The 18,776-nt window shown below is 43.9% G+C and overlaps 2 protein-coding genes across 2 annotated transcripts; both read left to right on the forward strand.

Annotated features, from left to right (window-relative positions):
• The first annotated feature begins 2,381 nt into the window (after nt 1-2,381).
• On the forward strand, nt 2,382-10,231 carry LOC127298827 (uncharacterized). Its single transcript, XM_071819753.1, has 11 exons — nt 2,382-2,530; nt 2,766-2,912; nt 3,749-3,880; nt 3,984-4,123; nt 4,307-4,393; nt 4,524-4,652; nt 8,073-8,232; nt 8,765-8,859; nt 9,292-9,462; nt 9,562-9,641; nt 9,807-10,231. Exons 1-11 carry the CDS (start codon nt 2,464-2,466, stop codon nt 9,922-9,924), a joined length of 1,326 nt encoding a protein of 441 aa, XP_071675854.1. The 5' UTR covers nt 2,382-2,463; the 3' UTR covers nt 9,925-10,231.
• Nucleotides 6,067-7,524, forward strand: LOC139830967 (hsp70-Hsp90 organizing protein 3-like). Its single transcript, XM_071819752.1, has 4 exons — nt 6,067-6,198; nt 6,661-6,831; nt 6,924-7,003; nt 7,157-7,524. Exons 2-4 carry the CDS (start codon nt 6,691-6,693, stop codon nt 7,194-7,196), a joined length of 261 nt encoding a protein of 86 aa, XP_071675853.1. The 5' UTR covers nt 6,067-6,198; nt 6,661-6,690; the 3' UTR covers nt 7,197-7,524.
• Nucleotides 10,232-18,776: the final 8,545 nt, after the last annotated feature.

An 18,776-nucleotide genomic window follows, 5' to 3' on the forward strand; every position in this document is an offset into this window, starting at 1 on the left:
GGTGACAGTGTGCATGCTATGTTAGTACTTGGTGTAATTGCAATGATCTATCATGCACTCTAAGGTTATTTAAACATGAATATCGAATATTGTGGAGCTTGTTAACTCCGGCATTGAGGGTTCGTGTAATCCTACACAATTAGTGGTGTTCATCATCCAACAAGAGAGTGTAGAGTATAGCATATATCTATTTATTCTGTTATGTGATCAATGTTGAGAGTGTCCACTAGTGAAAGTATAATCCCTAGGCATTGTTCCCAAATACTGCTATCGCTGCTTGTTTACTGTTCTACTGCATCTGTACTGCCTGCAATATTACCACCATCAACCACACGCCAGTTGTAGCATCAAGCTATTTTCTGGTGCCATTACTACTGCTCATATATATTCATACCACCTGTATTTCACTATCTCTTCGCCGAACTAGTGCACCTATACATCCGACAAGTGTATTAGGTGTGTTGGGGACACAAGAGACTTCTTGCTTTGTGGTTGCAGGGTTGCATAAGAGGGATATCTTTGACCTCTTCCTCCCCGAGTTCGATAAACCTTGGGTGATCCACTTAAGGAAAAACTTGCTGCTGTTCTACAAACCTCTGCTCTTGGAGGCCCAACACTGTCTACAGGAAAAGAAGCGTGAGTAGACATCATTGGAAATGGCAGAAGCATCCGAATTTGGCGTGACTGTTTGTTGCCCAGAATTTCGAACGGCCAAGTTCTTACCCCCAAGAGAAATTAGCGTATAAAATGGGTTTATGAGTTGCTAGACGAGCAGGATTGTTGGAAGACACAACTTATTCGGGTTACCTTCTATCCTATAGATGCTGATGCCATCCTCAGAATCAAACCATCAAGGGGGGGTTTTGCTGATGCCCTTGCATGGCAACCAGAGAGCTCTAGGATCTTTACGTACGTTCTGCATATCACTTGGCCATCAATAATCTCCTGGAGCAGTGCACCTTTGGCAGCTCAAGTGCACACCCAGATGGTAAGGATCCTTGTTGGGTAAGAATTTGGGGCTCCTCTGTTCCGCCTAAAGTTAAAACCTTCGCATGGAGACCCGCCTCCAATGCTCTAGCTACGGAGGGCAATAAGCTTAGATGGAAAATGCGCGTCCCTGGTCCTTGCAAGATCTGTAACACATCGGTGGAAGATGAGGCGCATGCATTGGCACACTGACCCCATGCTCGCCGTCTTTGGAATTCCATGAGAGATTGTTGGCTCCTCCCACAGGAGGCCGCTCTGTAGGTGTCCTCCTTGTCCTGGTTTCGGTTGGTTCTTCTCTCAGTGCCAACTCAAATGATTGATCAGACTATGTTGGTGGCATGGAGGGCCTAGCATGAACGAAATAAGGTAACCCATGATAAACCGATTCCGTCCACAGAGGAGAGTTCAAAGAAGTTCCTATGTAACTATATGAAGATTCTGGGATCAATCAAAGATACTCCAACTGACCAAATTTTAAAAGGAAAGCGGCCGGTGCTGTTAGCAGGCGTTGAGCCAAGATTGTCGAGTTCAGTAAAGAAGCCACCGGATATACCCTGGCTTAAACCCCCTCCGGGTTGGGTGAAGCTATCGATAGATGGTTCTTTTAAAAGTGAGAATGGTTCTGCGGGTACTGGCATGGTGTTGGGTGACTCCGCTGGTACAATAATTTTTTCAGCTTGTCGATCCCTTCTGTCATGCGAGCAGCCTCTTGAAGCGGAAGTCCTGGCCTGCTTGGAAGGGCTTCGAACTTGGGTTGCTTCACCGTCAGCTACCGATCATGGTTGAATCGGATTGTTCCTAGTTGATCTCAGCTGTTTTGGCCAAGGACCAACATCGTTCGCCCTTTCTTCATAGTATCGCTGAGATTAAAGTGTTAGCTAGTGGTAGCGGAGTGTGCAGTTTTGTAAAAGTAGACCGTAGTCAGGTGATGATTAGTCACTGCCTTGTTAACTTGGCAAGGGCAGATAACATCACGCCGTTTCGGCTCGGCTCAGGTCCTGAGTGTGTTGTACATGCACTTGATGTTGAGTCCCTTGTAATCCTTTTCTTATTAATAAAGGTCTGGTTTTACCCGCCAAAAAAAGTGTATACAAAATAATACGAATATCTATAATACTAAATTAATATCAATAGATTCACCGTAAAGTATGTTTTCTTAACATATCTATTTAATACTGTAGATGTTTATATTTTTCGGTAAGTATTTGTTCATACTTTTGGGATTTAACACTTTATATTTTGGAATGGAGGACGTATGAGTAAAATATTTTTCCCTCTATCTAAATGAAATTCGGCCAAAGGCTTTCCCAACCCTTCTCCCTTGCTCTGTCTCCCATTTTGGCGCCATACACATACAAACACGGCGCAGCCCAATTCCCTGAACGCATCGCCTCGCCTCCCGTCCCTTCCCAAAACCCTACGCCAAGCGCGCAGGCGGAGCTCAGCCAGAACCTTGCGTCTAGGGTTGCCGCCACCATGGCCTCCTCCCCCTCCGACATCGCCCTCAAGGCTGCCTTGGACGGGAACCTCAGCCTCCTGAAGAGTAAGCTCTCTCTCTCTCTCTCTCTCTCTCTCTCTCTCTCTCTCTCTCTCTCTCTGTTGTACGGACGAATTTCGGGTTTGATTTTGGGCAGAAGCCCCCAAAGACATTTTGAAGGGAGAAGAAACCCCAATCTTTTTTGAGGCGTTTTTTTAATGCCCTAGTTACCCCGATTTGAGTCTTATCTGTGCAATTTCGCGTATGTGCTGTCTGATTTCAGCTGTTCCTGCGATTTCAGAGATGGCGAGCAAGGTGGACCTGCGGGGAGCCAAGGACGCCAAGGGGAATACCGCGCTTCATTTGGCTGCTTTCAAGGGCTATCTGCAGAGCTGCCGGTTCCTGGTGGAAGAATCTGGGATTGATGTCAATTCAGTGTCAAAAACAGGTGCACACACGGCTATTGCTCCGGTGTCCCCCCCTCTCTAAACTTTGTTCTATTTAGACGGCTAGGATCTGCGGATACCCCTTCGTGGGTTGACTTAACGTGTGTGTTTGGTTCATGGGCAAATCTGTACGGGATGGGATGTGATAAAATATGTTTAATTAACGATTAATAGAAAAGGATAATAGGCTATTAACACACCGGTTAATATGTAATTAACGGGTCCTTTTTTCCTTCGTGGCAGAGGCCGGACCTAGCGGAGCGGCCGCCTACCCATGCCTAGCAAGGTCACTGCCCGCACGTATTTAGCGAGGCCGTTTCTGTCGACTGGGTGTGGCGCAGATGTAGCAAGCTCGCTGCTCGCCATGCCATGAAGGCCGCCGCCGTCGAGCTAGGGAGCCACGTTGAAAATCAAGCCCGCCGCTCACCACGCCCTGGAGGTTGCTGATGCCGAGCTGGGGAGCCACGCGGAAAAATAAGCCCACCGCTCGCCGCGACATGGTGGCCGCCGCCGAGCTGGGGAGCCAGACATACGACGGTGGTAGGTGTCGGAGTCGCGTCGACGGCCATGGATTCTCAGGTGGCTAGTGAGATTAGTCATGAAATTCACGGATCATATGGTCCCGTCTTTCTCAGAAATATTCAGTTTTTGGGATGGGATCATCCATATTTTCTAGTCACGAACCAAACGCACGTTTACCCCCTTCAAGTTTGGTTGGAAGGGGGGGACACCGAAGCACGCCCGTGCACACACACATGGTTCAAATCCTGTGTGCGTCTGTGGCAGGAAAAAAAAAACAGTTTCTTTTAAGACTGAGATGTTCTATTCCCCCTTGTAGGAGCAACACCGATGTCGTATGCCGCTCTAGAGGGGAATGTCCAGGTTATGAGGTACCTTCTCGACCGCGGTGGCGACCCTGCCATGCCTGACGAGAGGGGCTCCACTCCGCTGCACCACGCAGCACTGCGTGGTGCGCTTTCTCTTACAAATAGTGTGTTCTGCAGTCTATGTATACTCTGTAGAGGATCTGGTCTGATCTATATGGATTTGTAGTGTCTTTGTTGTGCCTCCAGGACACTGTGAGGCTGCAAGGCTGTTGCTGTCCAAAGGACTTCCTGTGGATCCTGTTGATCATCGGGGGGCGCCATTACACATGGCTGCTTCAAAAGGCCATGTTGAGGTTGTGAAAGTTCTGCTGGAGCATGCTGCTGATGTAAGTTCTCTATACCATCATCACCAAATTGGATTGGAAATGCAGATGTGATAAAGTGCACTTGGCTTGATGATCTAATGGTTTATTCTTGGAGGTGCATTTGAATACTTGGTGGGTTCATAGAAATATTATTATGTGATCTAGATAGCTCTTTTCAAAGCTGTGATTCGTTTCCCTTTTCAGTTCAACAAAGTGGCCAATCACATCCTTTCACCCCTCCTGGTGGCTTGCTGTGGGAAGTCCTTGAAATGCATCAAACTACTGATTGAGGTCCAGTAATCTGCTGACTTCATGTATTTTCTTATGGTTTTTATGTTTAACTGGGTCCTGATTTTGTAGAGTAGCTTATGTTTAACTTGTGCAAGTTCTGTGTCTAAAGCTACTTTACTGTTATGCATAGGCTGGTGCTGATGTGAATGTTTCTGGTTACTCTGCACAAACTCCTTTAACACAAGCAGTTGAAGATGGCTTAACCGATATTGTCAATTTGCTTCTAGAGGCTGGAGCTGACCCTAACATTCCTAACCAGGCAAGTATCTCTCTCTCTTCTTCTCCCTGAGACATCCTTTTACTATCTTGTAAGCTTTTTGATTTGCAATCTTGGCCCCTTTCTCCTTGCATCTAATACAGGGTGGAATCTACCTAAGGTCTCTTGAGATACTAGTACAATATTTATTTTGTTCGTGCTCAACTAAATGATACAAGTACAATATTTATTTTGTCCGTGTTCAAATAAATACTGTACAGTACATTTTATTCAAGTGGATCTGTTTGGGTCTCCATCAGAGTCCAGACTGGGCTTGGGAAAACATCCCAAGTTTGGAGCTCTAGTGCTAAGTGGTATGACAGATCTTACATATCTCTTCTCAGAATCATGCTATGCTACTAGTAGGTCACTAACAATTCCGTATCATTTTTTAGTGTTCCTCCTAGTAGTCCATGTAACTAGGATAGTATTGTTCAAGAGGGGGTACTCTGTCTAGCTTTGCTGCAAATTATGTTATGTTCATTTAACATTGTCTCAAAGCTTACTGCCAGTGCGATGAATTCAGGAATATCTCCTTTTTTCACAGCACTTTGTTGCCAAAAGAAAATCTAATGACATTGATGGCTTTGTCATTTTCTTGATGGATTATATAGCATCTTATGTTGGTTTTTTATGATATAGCATGGCGTAACTCCAATCGAGAAAGCAGCATCTTATCGTCGACGTGAGATTGTGGAAGTTTTATTTCCTAGGACAAAACCAATTCCATCTCTGCCAGATTGGAGTGTCGATGGGATAATTAGAACTGTGAATTCTCTTCAGGCATGTATATAACTTTTGTTACTTCAGTCGAGGTTATACTCATCAAGCTTAATGTATGATTGCTTCGTATTTTCTACTTAGACCACAATAAATGGTTGTGCCCTTATAGATAGCATATGATGTGTTTTCCTTGACTAACTCAAAAGTTCAACACACAGTACGCATAATTTATGAACTCTGTATACATGCATGGATCTCTTTGGTCTTCAATTGTTTCTACTTTGATGTTTACACAGTATGCATAGTAGGGAAAACTGTATTCTGGATAACATTTTTGAAATTGTAGCCTCCTTGATCTATCTGAGAGCTTGTGCGTTAACATTTGTGAAATTGTAGCCTCCTTGTCCTTGTTCTATCTGAGAGCATGTGTGTTCTTCATAAAATCTTGGTACACGCACCCTTTATGTATTGGGATGGTAGATGTTATTACTTTATTACTTGTACCTAAATATAGACCTGCGTATTGAAATTTAATTGACGTTTTGTTCAATGGGAAACTAACAGATTTCAGTCGCGACTGTTGTATGGGTACTGCCCCATCCAAGTTTGATCGAAGGAATTTGGATCGAGCAGCGCATAATTTTAGTTTTCAACTTTAAACTGTTATTCTGCTGTTCAAACGATTATTCGGTACGCCTGTAACTGAACAATATATTCTGTTCAGGATGCATTTTCGGTGGAAGAATCAATTGCTTATTATAAGTCACAAGGAAAGGAGGCATTTGCAAAGGAGGACTACCTTACAGCAATATCCTCGTATGACCAGGTAAGTACATGAGCCTATCTACTTGTTTGGAACAATCGCAAAGATGACAGAACAAATAGTTTAGAACATCAGGCTCAAAATGGTTAATGATGAACTCAGTATGAGTAATTCCTGCCCCCGATGATGAAATAATGACCACATGGTGAGCAACCTAAACAAATAATATAAACAATATCAAGACACGTGGGAGTGTTTTCTCTGGTACAACAACACACAGAGTTTAGCACTTCCATCTTGAGATGTCCTTTGTTTGCTCAAGTTAGAAAAGAACTTGTATCTGGTCAGACATTAATTAATTAAACTAATGATGCAGTGTCCATGGACTAAGCCTCCTTTTTGAGAAAAAATGACCTAATTAAAGGCAACAATATGCTCCACAGAGCCTATTAGTTGATCCATTCATAATTGTTACACCAACCTGTTGAGGTAGACCGAGTGCACGTTTTCTCATTGTAAATGCAGGTACTTGACATAAACCCACTTGACGCCTCCATGATTGCCAACCAGAGCCTCTGCTGGTTGCGTATGAGACATGGGGGTCCTGCTCTGGAAAAAGCGCGCAAGTGCAGAATGATGCAGCCCGGTTGGTCCAAGGCCTGGTACCGTGAAGGCGCAGCCCTCAGCTTCATGAAGGTACATCTGTTTGTATTGATATTCTACCTTCGCATTCTAACTCATCCCCCCCACTCGTACATACCTCCTTGTTGTATTTTCTCAATGTCCAGGACTACGAGGACGCCGCTGACGCGTTCCGAGAGGCGCTGCAGCTAGACCCTAAGAGTGAAGAGATTAGGGAAGCACTGAGGTAATGACAACATTTGCTTGTCTTGGGATATTATCATGACAGATTGAATCCATCATCTGCGGAGGAAGATGGACATATCCAAAAATCTTGTAGCTCCATCTGCGGTTGGAGATGTAGTTTCGACGCCCTTTGATCTCTGTGACTTGATTGCAGGAAGGCTGAGAAGGCTGCGGAGGAGTCGCGGGGTGTGTAATATAAGTAACCGCCGATGCTGGTCCGCTCAGAGAGTAGGAACAACGGAAAACTCTGCCTTGTTTCCTCTCACGTCTCCCTGAGATATCCCTTTAACGGCTACTAAGTACCCTACTAGTACTACTAATTGCTAGGACTGTTCGCGTGTTAGGATGTTTTGCGCTCGCAAGCTAAACCAGTTTCAAACTGTGTGCTCGATCATGGGTCTCCATTTTGACAGCTTACGGCAACGAGACCTCGTGTTTTTGGCATCTTAGCTATGTAAGGCAATGTGTTGCAGATGTAGGTGGATATTATGCTATCTTGACTCCTGAGAGCTGCTAAACATTTCACTGCAGATGTGTTGCAAACCTCATGCCATTGTTCAAAAGGTTAAATTAAATTTTATCTATCACAGAAAGAATATACGGGCTAAGGTCTTGAGAAACCTTATATCTAAGTAATTGCAGATCTAAAGTGACTCTACCTCTCCACGCAACTCTTGTTGGCCTAATACCTTTGAAGATAAGATTATTGCGCTCTTTCCATATCCCCAGGCAGCAATGATAAAAATCTCTAGAGAAAGGCCACCATGGAAATTATCTTTCGCTTGAATAATTGCTTCAATTCTGTTGCACTGATGATTCCAATTTATACCGAGCTTATTCCAACATTGTGCAGAAAAATCACAATTCGGTATTATACTTTAGCATTCCTCCGAGTCCATGTACTATGGCTCAAGAGGCAGTACTGTGTCTAAAACTGTCACTGCCTGCGGATTCAGGAATATCTCATTTTCTCAAAACTTTTTTTGTCGAAAGAATATCTAATGATGTTGATGGCTTTGTCATTCTCATTCTGGATTATATAACATCTTATGTTTATTTTTGCAATATAGCAAGGTCTAATTCCAATTGAGCAAGCAGCAGTTCGTCGTCGACGTGAGCTTGTTGAAGTTCTGTTTCCTTGGACAAAACCAATTTCATGTCTTCCAGATTGGAGTGTCAATGGGATAATAAGAACAGTGAATTATTGGCGCATCAATCCTCTTCAGGCATGTAGATATTTTTTTATTACTTCATTCCAGGTTATCTCATGAAGCTTAATGCGTAATTGCTTCATGTTTTCTACGTAGACCACAATGATTCGTTGTTCTCTTCTAGATAGCTTATGACGTCGTTCTCCATGACAAAATCAAAGTTTAACACAGTAGACATACTCATCACCTCTGTTTACATGCATGGATCTCTTTGGTCTTCAGTTGTTTTCCACTTTGATTTCCTTCTTAGGGCAAGTTCTTGTACAGACACCCTTTATGTATTGGGATGGAAGGTGTTATTACTTGTACCTAAATATACTATGTATTCAAATTTGAATTGATGTTTTGCTCAATAAGAAAGTTCTGACAGATTTCAGTCGTGATGGTTGTATGGGTACTGCCCCAGCCAAGTTTTTAGAGCTAACAAGATTATGATTGAAGGAATTTGGATCAAGCAGCACATTATTTTAATTTCTAACTTTAAACTGCTGCTGTGCTGTCCAAGCGATGGTAACCTTGTAACTGAGCATGTTATTGTGTTCAGGCAGCAGTTTCGATGGAAGAAAGAACTTCTTATTGGAAGTCGCAAGGAAAGGAAGCATTTGCAAGGGGGGACTACCTTACTGCAATTTCCTGCTACGATAAGGTAAGTGCATGAGCCTATGTAGTACTTGTTTGGAACAATCGCAAAGAATGCGGAACAAATAGTTCTAGAACATCAGGCTCAACCGCTCAAGATTTAAAGTGTGGTGTCATTGTTTTCTGTGTAGCCCGACAGCGTGTCAATATCGATAGAGCTGTTCCTGCCTTACACCTGATGATGATATAACGGCACTTGAAGTGTTTTTCTCTCGTACAACGACGACACTTAGAATTTAGCACTTCATCTTGAGATGCCATTTTTTTGCTTAAGTCAGAGAACAACTTCTGTACGTAGTTTTATTACATAAGGAAATAAACTGACGGAAAGGCAACGATATGCTCCACAGAGCCTGTTTGTAGATCCATTCATCATTGTTGCAGCAACCTGTTTGAGATAAACAGAGCGCACATTGCTCATTGTAAAATGTAAATGCAGGTACTTGACATAAACCCATCTGATACCCCGATGCATGCCAACAAGAGCCTCTGCTGGCTGCATATGAGACATGGGGGTCTAGCTCTGGAAGAGGCACACAAGTGCAAAATGATACGGCCCCGTTGGTCCAAGGCCTGGTATCGTGAAGGTGCAGCCCTCAGCTTCATGAAGGTACAACTGCTTTTATTGATTCTACCCTCGCAATCGGACTCATTCTCCCAACTTGTATATACCTCCCTCTCATGGTATTGATATTTTCTCAATGCTTAGGACTACGATGGCGCCGCCGACGCGTTCTGGGAGGCGCTGCAGCTGGACCCCAAGAGTGAAGAGATTAGGGAAGCGCTAAGGTAACAATGACATTTGCTTGTCTTTGGTTATTACCATGCCAGATTGAATCCATCATAAGCGGAGGAAGAGGGACATACCTAAACCCCTTGTAGCTCGATCTGCGGTTGGAGGTGCAGTTTTGAACTTTTGATGCCTTTTGATCCCCGTGACATGGTTGCAGGAAGGCCGAGAAGGCTGCGGAGGAGTCATGGCGCATGTAGTGTAAGCAACCACCGATACCGGGCTGCTCAGAGAGAAGGAACAACAGAAAACTCTAGCTTGTTTCCTCTCACATATCCCTGAGACATCCCTTTAACGGCTACTAAGTACCCTACTAGTTGTAATAGCTAGGACTGCTCGTGTGTTAGGATGTCTTGCGCTCGCAAGCTAAACCAGCTTCAAACTGTGTGCTCGATCATGGGTCTCGATTTTGGCAGGTTACAGCGACGGAGACCTCATGCTTTTGGCATCTTAGTTATGTAGGATGATCTGTTGTAGATTTAGGTGGATGCTATACTATCCTGAGAGTCGCCAAACATTTCTCTGTATTTTGCGTCTGAGAACAGTGTTAGCTCAGGTGAAAAATGCATAGCTAGTGCTAATTGTCGAAGTAGAGTTTCTGTTCCAGCTCTATGTATCGGTCATCTGGGCCTTTCATCAGGTTGACAACCCATCTGGAAAACCTATTCACGGTGATCGATTTGAGAATTCTTGAAGACAAAATATCTAAAACTAGACGCATGCACACTAGTTGCCTGAACATCTGAATCTCAGTCTCTTTCGGCCCAGCTTTGACTGATCACTGATGGGGTTCTTGCATTTACGTAGTCTGTGGACGCAGCACGCTGAAGCCAAAAGTAGAACCCTTGTGAAGTTGTGATCAAGTTGCGATGTGTGTGCGATCGATCCCCGTTTAGCGGTTGCTATTAGGAGTTAAGGACAGGTGCTCTCGTTTGTACAGATGCTATCAACTTCTGCAAAGTTTCAAACTGTGCTCACCTACTTTACCGCCCTTCTCCCTTCCTATGGTTTACTTCATAATCCTAAACTTTGATTTGGTTAAAAATATTAATCCTGAACTCTGAGAACCGTTCACAATACCCCTTGTTAATAGACCGATTCAACTATTCTTTTGTCCAATTCACTGGTTTCATGTCCAAAAAAGGAAATAAACTCCATCCACTCTGGCTGTCTGACACATAGTATCGAGCTATCTGTGGAGACGCAAATCTGACTCAAATATGCGATTCGGATGCGTCTCTGTGGACGCTGCGTGAACGTGCCGAGTGTTCGCTCCTATCTTGCGGATGTTTCGTCGGGCCCTAACAGCGACCCTGCCTCGATGCGTCTTCTCAGGCGCACCAGTGACTGGTGCCGCTGTGTCGCTTCGGCAGTCTACGGCCACGTTAATATCGATGCCTCGCCTGCCGAGCGGCCGCCGCCCACCTCTGCCAACGAAGTAATGGCGATGCCACGTGTGCCACGCCCCTCGTCTGCCTCCGGCATATATAAAGAGGGCACGCGCTCGTCTTCCTCATCCACTCCTCAGAAACCCTAGCCGCCACAACCTCCACCGTAGCGCCGCCTAGCTCTTCCTGCGATGCAACCAGCCTCGCGAGGAACTCCAGGGCAGGTCCAGGAGGCCGGCGAGGTGGTCAAGGCCGTGGGCGTGGCCGCCCCCGGGCCGGGGCTACCGAGGTGGAGCAGCTACGGCCCCACGGTCGCTATCGTCTGCGTCGTCGTCATCTTCGCAAGAGGACCGGTGCTTCGAGTTCCTCCCCCGCATCGACGAGGACCCCCTTGGCATCAAGCGGCTCCCAGACAAGTCCGCAGAGTTCGTCGATACGGGAGGCCAGCTGCAACTTCTGCCGGTGGCCTGTCGAGGTCTTGTTCGAGGGGCAGGGCAAGATGTACCTGCACACCAGGTGAGACAAGTTCGCCCGCGACCTTGCTCTCGAGCCCGGCTGCCAGCTCACCTTCCTCTACGAGGGGGACGACGAGATGATCGTCAAGGTGTTCGACGACACATCCTGCCGCAGGCACTACCACACTAGCGAGTCCGGCTCGGACACTGACAGTTAGAACCGTCAGAGTGTTCTTTCTTTGCAGCGAATATGGCCATGGGCCAATTGAAGCCGCTAGTGGCGTCCTCGAAAGGACCAACAGGGCTACCGCTAGAATCTGGATTTTCCAGTTTGGGTGACTTGAGAGTGCCTGAGAGTGTTCTTTCTTGGCAGCAAATGAAATCTGTGATGCCAACACTAGTTATATTTTCTCATTTTGCAATGTTTTAACTATGTATTAGGTTGTGTAAACCCTGTTGGAGACTATGTATTGTAAAACCATGTTCCCAGTTATGTATTAGTTTGTGTAATGTTTACAACTATGTTTAAATGAGAAAGAGAAAAAAAAGTTAGAAAAATAATATGTGTCAGGTCGCTGGAGGCAACCCCAAGTGCAAACAAACACACGGAAAAAACGACCATTTTCACGTTCGGTTCGGCCCGCGGACGCCATGCGGCCCAGGGCGACCGTTTGCGTCGGGGGTATCTCCAGCGGTGCGGACGCATTTTTTTAGCGGAGACAACGTCAAGGTCGTTAATGGTGGTTTAACGTCCCGTCGAGGCCTGCCGCCGGCGATTACCGGTTCCCGCGCGACGATGGTCGTTCCCGCGCTTGCCCGATACATTGGTCGTCGGCCTTTCGCGTGCGCGGGAAACGACCATCACGCCAACGCCGTTTCCCGCCCCGCTGTGGCTATATATGGTGGACACTGGCGGGGATGACGGGCACACCTTAAGCTAAACCCTACCATCCATCCATGGCCGAGCACAACCTTAGCTGGGATGAGGTTGTTCACATGTGCCGCCAAGCCCATCCGGAGGACTAGCAGCTAGTCAATGATGCTTTTCAGGCCAACTAGCTGGGCCTAGAGGCGACGGAGGCGGAGGTCGCGGAGGCGGCAAGGCGCACGCAACTCCATGAGGGCCTCGCTGCGGCCAGAGCGGAAATCACCGGTGCCAGGGCCTAGCTTGCCGAGGCCAGGGCGGCGCTCGCGGAGTCGTTGGCGGCCCCTCCGCCCCCCCCCCCCCCCGCGGACGCTGTCATCCATGACATCGCCGCCGCCGATGATGTACCCTGCCGCTTCGAGTGCGCCGGCTGATACGTCTCCGACGTATCAATAATTTCTTATGTTCCATGCCACATTATTGATGTTATCTACATGTTTTATGCACACTTTATGTCATATTCGTGCATTTTCTGGAACTAACCTATTAACAAGATGCCGAAGTGCCAGTTGCTGTTTTCTGCTGTTTTTGGTTTCAGAAATCCTAGTAAGGAAATATTCTCGGAATTGGACGAAATCAAAGCCCAGGGGCCTATTTTCTCACGAAGCTTCCAGAAGTCCGAAGGAGAGACGAAGAGGGGCCACGGAGGGGCCACACCATAGGCGGCGCGGCCCCCCTTGGCCGCGCCGGCCTGTAGTGTGGGGCCCCCGTGCCGCCTCTTGACCTGCCCTTCCGCCTATAAACAGTCTCCGTGACGAAACCCCCAGTACCGAGAGCCACGATACGGAAAACCTTCCAGAGACGCCGCCGCCGCCGATCCCATCTCGGGGGATCCAGGAGATCGCCTCCGGCACCCTGCCGGAGAGGGGAATCATCTCCCGGAGGACTCTACGGCGCCATGGTCGCCTCCGGAGTGATGTGTGAGTAGTCTACCCCTGGACTATGGGTCCATAGCAGTAGCTAGATGGTTGTCTTCTCCCCATTGTGCTATCATTGTCGGATCTTGTGAGCTGCCTAACATGATCAAGATCATCTATCTGTAATTCTATATGTTGCGTTTGTTGGGATCCGATGAATAGAGAATACTTGTTATGTTGATTATCAAAGTTATGCTATGTGTTGTTTATGATCTTGCATGCTTTCCGTTATTAGTAGATGCTCTGGCCAAGTTGATGCTAGTAACTCCAAGAGGGAGTATTTATGCTCGATAGTGGGTTCATGTCTCCGTGAATCTGGAGGAGTGACAAGAACCACTAAGGTTACGGATGTGCTGTTGCCACTAGGGATAAAACATTAGTGCTATGTTCAAGGATGTAGTCACTAGTTACATTACGCACCATACTTAATGCAATTGTCTGTTGTTAGCAACTTAATACTGGAGGGGGTTCGGATGATAACCTGAAGGTGGACTTTTTAGGCATAGATGCAGTTGGATGACGGTCTATGTACTTTGTCGTAATGCCCAATTAAATCTCACTATACTCATCATGATATGTATGTGCATGGTCATGCTCTCTTTATTTGTCAATTGCCCAACTGTAATTTGTTCACCCAACATGCTGTTTATCTTATGGGAGAGACACCTCTAGTGAACTGTGGACCCCGGTCCAATTCTCTTTCTTGAAATACAATCTTTGCAATATTGTTCTACTGTTTTCTGCAAACAATCATCTTCCACACAATACGGTTAATCCTTTGTTACAGCAAGCCGGTGAGATTGACAACCTCACTGTTTCGTTGGGGCAAAGTACTTTGGTTGTGTTGTGCAGGTTCCACGTTGGCGCCGGAATCCCTGGTGTTGCGCCGCACTACATCCCGCCGCCATCAACCTTCAACGTGCTTCTTGGCTCCTCCTGGTTCGATAAACCTTGGTTTCTTTCTGAGGGAAAACTTGCTGCTGTGCGCATCATACCTTCCTCTTGGGGTTGCCCAACGAACGTGTGAAATACACGCCATCAAGCTCTTTTTTTGGTGCCGTTGCCGGGGAGATCAAGACACGCTGCAAGGGGAGTCTCCACTTCTCAATCTCTTTACTTTGTTTTTGTCTTGCTTAGTTTTATTTACTACTTTGTTTGCTGCACTAAATCAAAATACAAAAAAAATTAGTTGCTAGTTTTACTTTATTTGCTATCTTGTTTGCTATATCTAAAACACAAAAAAATTAGTTTACTTGCATTTACTTTATCTAGTTTGCTTTATTTACTGTTGCTAAAATGGCCAACGCTGAAAATACTAAGTTGTGTGACTTCACAACCACAAATAATAATGATTTCTTATGCACACCTATTGCTCCACCTGCTACTACAATAGGAATTCTTTGAAATTAAACCTGCTTTCTTGAATCTTGTTATGCGAGAGCAATTTTCTGGTGTTAGTTCGATGATGCTGCTGCCCATCTTAATAATTTTGTTGAATTATGTGAAATGCAAAAATATAAAGATGTAGATGGTGATATTATTAAACTAAAATTGTTCCCTTTCTCATTAAGAGGAAGAGCTAAAGATTGGTTGCTATCTCTGCCTAAGAATAGTATTGATTCATGGACTAAATGCAAGGATGCTTTTATTGGTAGATATTATCCCCTGCTAAAATTATATCTTTGAGGAGTAGCATAATGAATTTTAAACAATTAGATACTGAACATGTTGCTCAAGCTTGGGAAAGAATGAAATCTCTGGTTAAAAATTGCCCAACCCATGGACTGACTACTTGGATGATCATCCAAACCTTCTATGCAGGACTAAATTTTTCTTCACGGAATTTATTGGATTCAGCTGCTGGAGGTACCTTTATGTCCATCACTCTTGGTGAAGCAACAAAGCTTCTTGATAATATGATGATCAACTACTCTGAATGGCACACGGAAAGAGCTCCACAAGGTAAGAAGGTAAATTCTGTCGAAGAAACCTCTTCCTTGAGTGATAAGATTGATGCTATTATGTCTATGCTTGTGAATGATAGGACTAATATTGATCCTAATAATGTTCCGTTAGCTTCATTTGTTGCACAAGAAGAACATGTTGATGTAAACTTCATTAAAAATAATAATTTCAACAACAATGCTTACCGGAACAATTCTAGTAACAACTATAGACCATATCCTTATAATAATGGCAACGGCTATGGTAATTCTTATGGGAATTCTTACAACAATAATAGGAGTTCACCCCCTGGACTTGAAGCCATGCTTAAAGAATTTATTAGTACACAAACTGCTTTTAACAAATCTGTTGAAGAAAAGCTTGGGAAAATTGATATACTTGCTTCTAAAGTCGATAGTCTTGCTGCTGATGTTGATCTTTTGAAATCAAAAGTTTTGCCTAATGAGAATCATCATAATAAAATTACTATTACAGCAAATGCCATTCAAGTTAGAATTAATAAGAATATAAGATTAATGGCTGAACTGCGTGCTAGGTGGGATAGAGAAGAAAATGAAAAACTAGCTAAAGAGAAGAATATAGCTAAAGTTTGGACTATTACCACCACTAGTAATGCTAATGCTACTCATGTTGCTGCACCTCCTACTAATACTAATAAAAGAATTGGTGTTAGCAATGTTTCCACTTCTAATGCAAAGCGCGAGAAACTGCCTGAAACTGCTAAAACTATTAAATCTGCCTGTGATAAAGCTGCTGAAATTTTTTCCAACATTGGGGATGATGATCCCATTGATTTAGATTATAATGGTTTGAATTTTGATGATTGCCACATCTCTGAAGTTATAAAGTTCTTGCAAAAACTTGCTAAAAGTCCTAATGCTAGTGCTATAAATTTGGCTTTTACGCATCATATTACAAATGCTCTCATTAAAGCTAGAGAAGAGAAACTAGAGCGCGAAGCCTCTATTCCTAAAAAGCTAGAGGATGGTTGGGAGCCCATCATTAAGATGAAGGTTAAAGATTTTGATTGTAATGCTTTATGTGATCTTGGTGCAAGTATTTCTGTTATGCCTAAGAAAATTTATAATATGCTTGACTTGCCACCGCTGAAAAATTGTTATTTGGATGTTAATCTTGCTGATCATTCTACAAAGAAACCTTTGGGTAAAGTTGATAATGTTCGCATTACCGTTAACAATAACCTTGTTCCCGTTGATTTTGTTGTCTTGGATATTGAATGCAATGCATCTTGTCCCATTATATTGGGAAGACCCTTTCTTCGAACTGTTGGTGCTATTATTGATATGAAGGAAGGTAATATAAAATATCAATTTCCTCTCAAGAAAGGTATGGAACACTTCCCTAGAAAGAGAATGAAGGTACCTTTTGACTCTATTATGAGAACAAATTATGATGTTGACACTTCGTCTCTTGATAATACTTGATACACACTTTCTGCGCCTAGCTGAAAGGCGTTAAAGAAAAGCGCTTATGGGAGACAACCCATGTTTTTACCTACAGTACTTTCTTTTTATTTTGTGTCTTGGAAGTTGTTTTCTACTGTAGCAACCTCTCCTTATCTTAGTTTTGTGTTTTGTTGTGCCAAGTTAAGCCGTTGATAGAAAAGTAAGTACTAGATTTGGATTACTGCACAGTTCCAGATTTCTTTGCTGTCACGAATCTGGGTCCACCTCCCTGTAGGTAGCTCAGAAAATTAAGCCAATTTACGTGCATGATCCTCAGATATGTACGCAACTTTCATTCAATTTGAGCATTTTCATTTGAGCAAGTCTGGTGCCATTTTAAAATTCGTCAATACGAACTGTTCTGTTTTGACAGATTCTGCCTTTTATTTCGCATTGCCTCTTTCGCTATGTTGGATGAATTTCTTTGATCCATTAATGTCCAGTAGCATTATGCAATGTCCAGAAGTGTTAAGAATGATTGTGTCACCTCTGAATATGTCAATTTATATTGTGCACTAACCCTCTAATGAGTTGTTTCGAGTTTGGTGTGGAGGAAGTTTTCAAGGATCAAGAGAGGAGTATGATGCAACATGATCAAGGAGAGTGAAAGCTCTAAGCTTGGGGATGCACCCGGTGGTTCACCCCTGCATATATCAAGAAGACTCAAGCGTCTAAGCTTGGGGATGCCCAAGGCATCCCCTTCTTCATCGACAACATTATCGTGTTCCTCCCCCGAAACTATATTTTTATTCCATCACATCTTATGTGCTTTTTCTTGGAGCGTCGGTTTGTTTTTGTTTTTTGTTTTGTTTGAATAAAATGGATCCTAGCATTCACTTTATGGGAGAGAGACACGCTCCGCTGTAGCATATGGACAAGTATGTCCTTGGTTTCTACTCATAGTATTCATGGCGAAGTTTCTTCTTCGTTAAATTGTTATATGGTTGGAATTGGAAAATGATACATGTAGTAATTGCTATAAATGTCTTGGGTAATGTGATACTTGGCAATTGTTGTGCTCATGATTAAGCTCTTGCATCATATGCTTTGCACCCATTAATGAAGAAATACATAGAGCATGCTAAAATTTGGTTTGCATATTTGGTTTCTCTAAGGTCTAGATAATTTCTAGTTTTGAGTTTGAACAACAAGGAAGACGGTGTAGAGTCTTATAATGTTTTCAATATGTCTTTTATGTGAGTTTTGCTGCACCGGTTCATCCTTGTGTTTGTTTCAAATAAGCCTTGCTAGCCTAAACCTTGTATCGAGAGGGAATACTTCTCATGCATCCAAAATACTTGAGCCAACCACTATGCCATTTGTGTCCACTATACCTACCTATACTACATGGTATTTTCCGCCATTCCAAAGTAAATTGCTTGAGTGCTACCTTTAAAATTCCATCATTCACCTTTGCAATATATAGCTCATGGGACAAATAGCTTAAAAACTATTGTGGTATTGAATATGTAATTATGCACTTTATCTCTTATTAAGTTGCTTGTTGTGCGATAACCATGTTTACTGGGGACGCCATCAACTTTTCATTGTTGAATTTCATGTGAGTTGCTATGCATGTTCGTCTTGTCTGAAGTAAGAGAGATCTACCACCATATGGTTAAGCATGCATATGTTAGAGAAGAACATTGGGCCGCTAACTAAAGCCATGCTCCATGGTGGAAGTTTCAGTTTTGGACAACAATCCTCAAATCTCAAATGAGAAAATTATTAATTGTTGTTATATGCTTATGCATAAAAGAGGAGTCCATTATCTGTTGTCTATGTTGTCCCGGTATGGATGTCTAAGTTGAAGAATAATCAATAGCGAGAAATCCAATGCGAGCTTTCTCCTTAGACCTTTGTACAGGCGGCATAGAGGTACCCCTTTGTGACACTTGGTAAAAACAACATTGTGATGACCCGGTAGTCCAAGCTAATTAGGACAAGGTGCGGGCACTATTAGTACACTATGCATGAGGCTTGCAACTTATAAGATATAATTTACATGATGCATTTGC

The sequence above is a fragment of the Lolium perenne genome, chromosome 5 (genome assembly GCF_019359855.2).
Source record: "Lolium perenne isolate Kyuss_39 chromosome 5, Kyuss_2.0, whole genome shotgun sequence".
Lineage (NCBI taxonomy): Eukaryota > Viridiplantae > Streptophyta > Magnoliopsida > Poales > Poaceae > Lolium > Lolium perenne.

What these genes read in the sequence shown, in the direction of transcription:
- LOC127298827 (XM_071819753.1), top strand. Translation starts at nt 2,464, where the DNA reads ATGGCCTCCTCCCCCTCCGACATCGCCCTCAAGGCTGCCTTGGACGGG. An exon ending in GAACCTCAGCCTCCTGAAGA is followed by an intron (nt 2,531 to 2,765) that starts GTAAGCTCTCTC and finishes CTGCGATTTCAG; the next exon opens with AGATGGCGAGCAAGGTGGAC. An exon ending in GCACCACGCAGCACTGCGTG is followed by an intron (nt 3,881 to 3,983) that starts GTGCGCTTTCTC and finishes TTGTGCCTCCAG; the next exon opens with GACACTGTGAGGCTGCAAGG.
- LOC139830967 (XM_071819752.1), top strand. Translation starts at nt 6,691, where the DNA reads ATGATTGCCAACCAGAGCCTCTGCTGGTTGCGTATGAGACATGGGGGT. An exon ending in CAGCCCTCAGCTTCATGAAG is followed by an intron (nt 6,832 to 6,923) that starts GTACATCTGTTT and finishes CTCAATGTCCAG; the next exon opens with GACTACGAGGACGCCGCTGA. An exon ending in GAGATTAGGGAAGCACTGAG is followed by an intron (nt 7,004 to 7,156) that starts GTAATGACAACA and finishes ACTTGATTGCAG; the next exon opens with GAAGGCTGAGAAGGCTGCGG.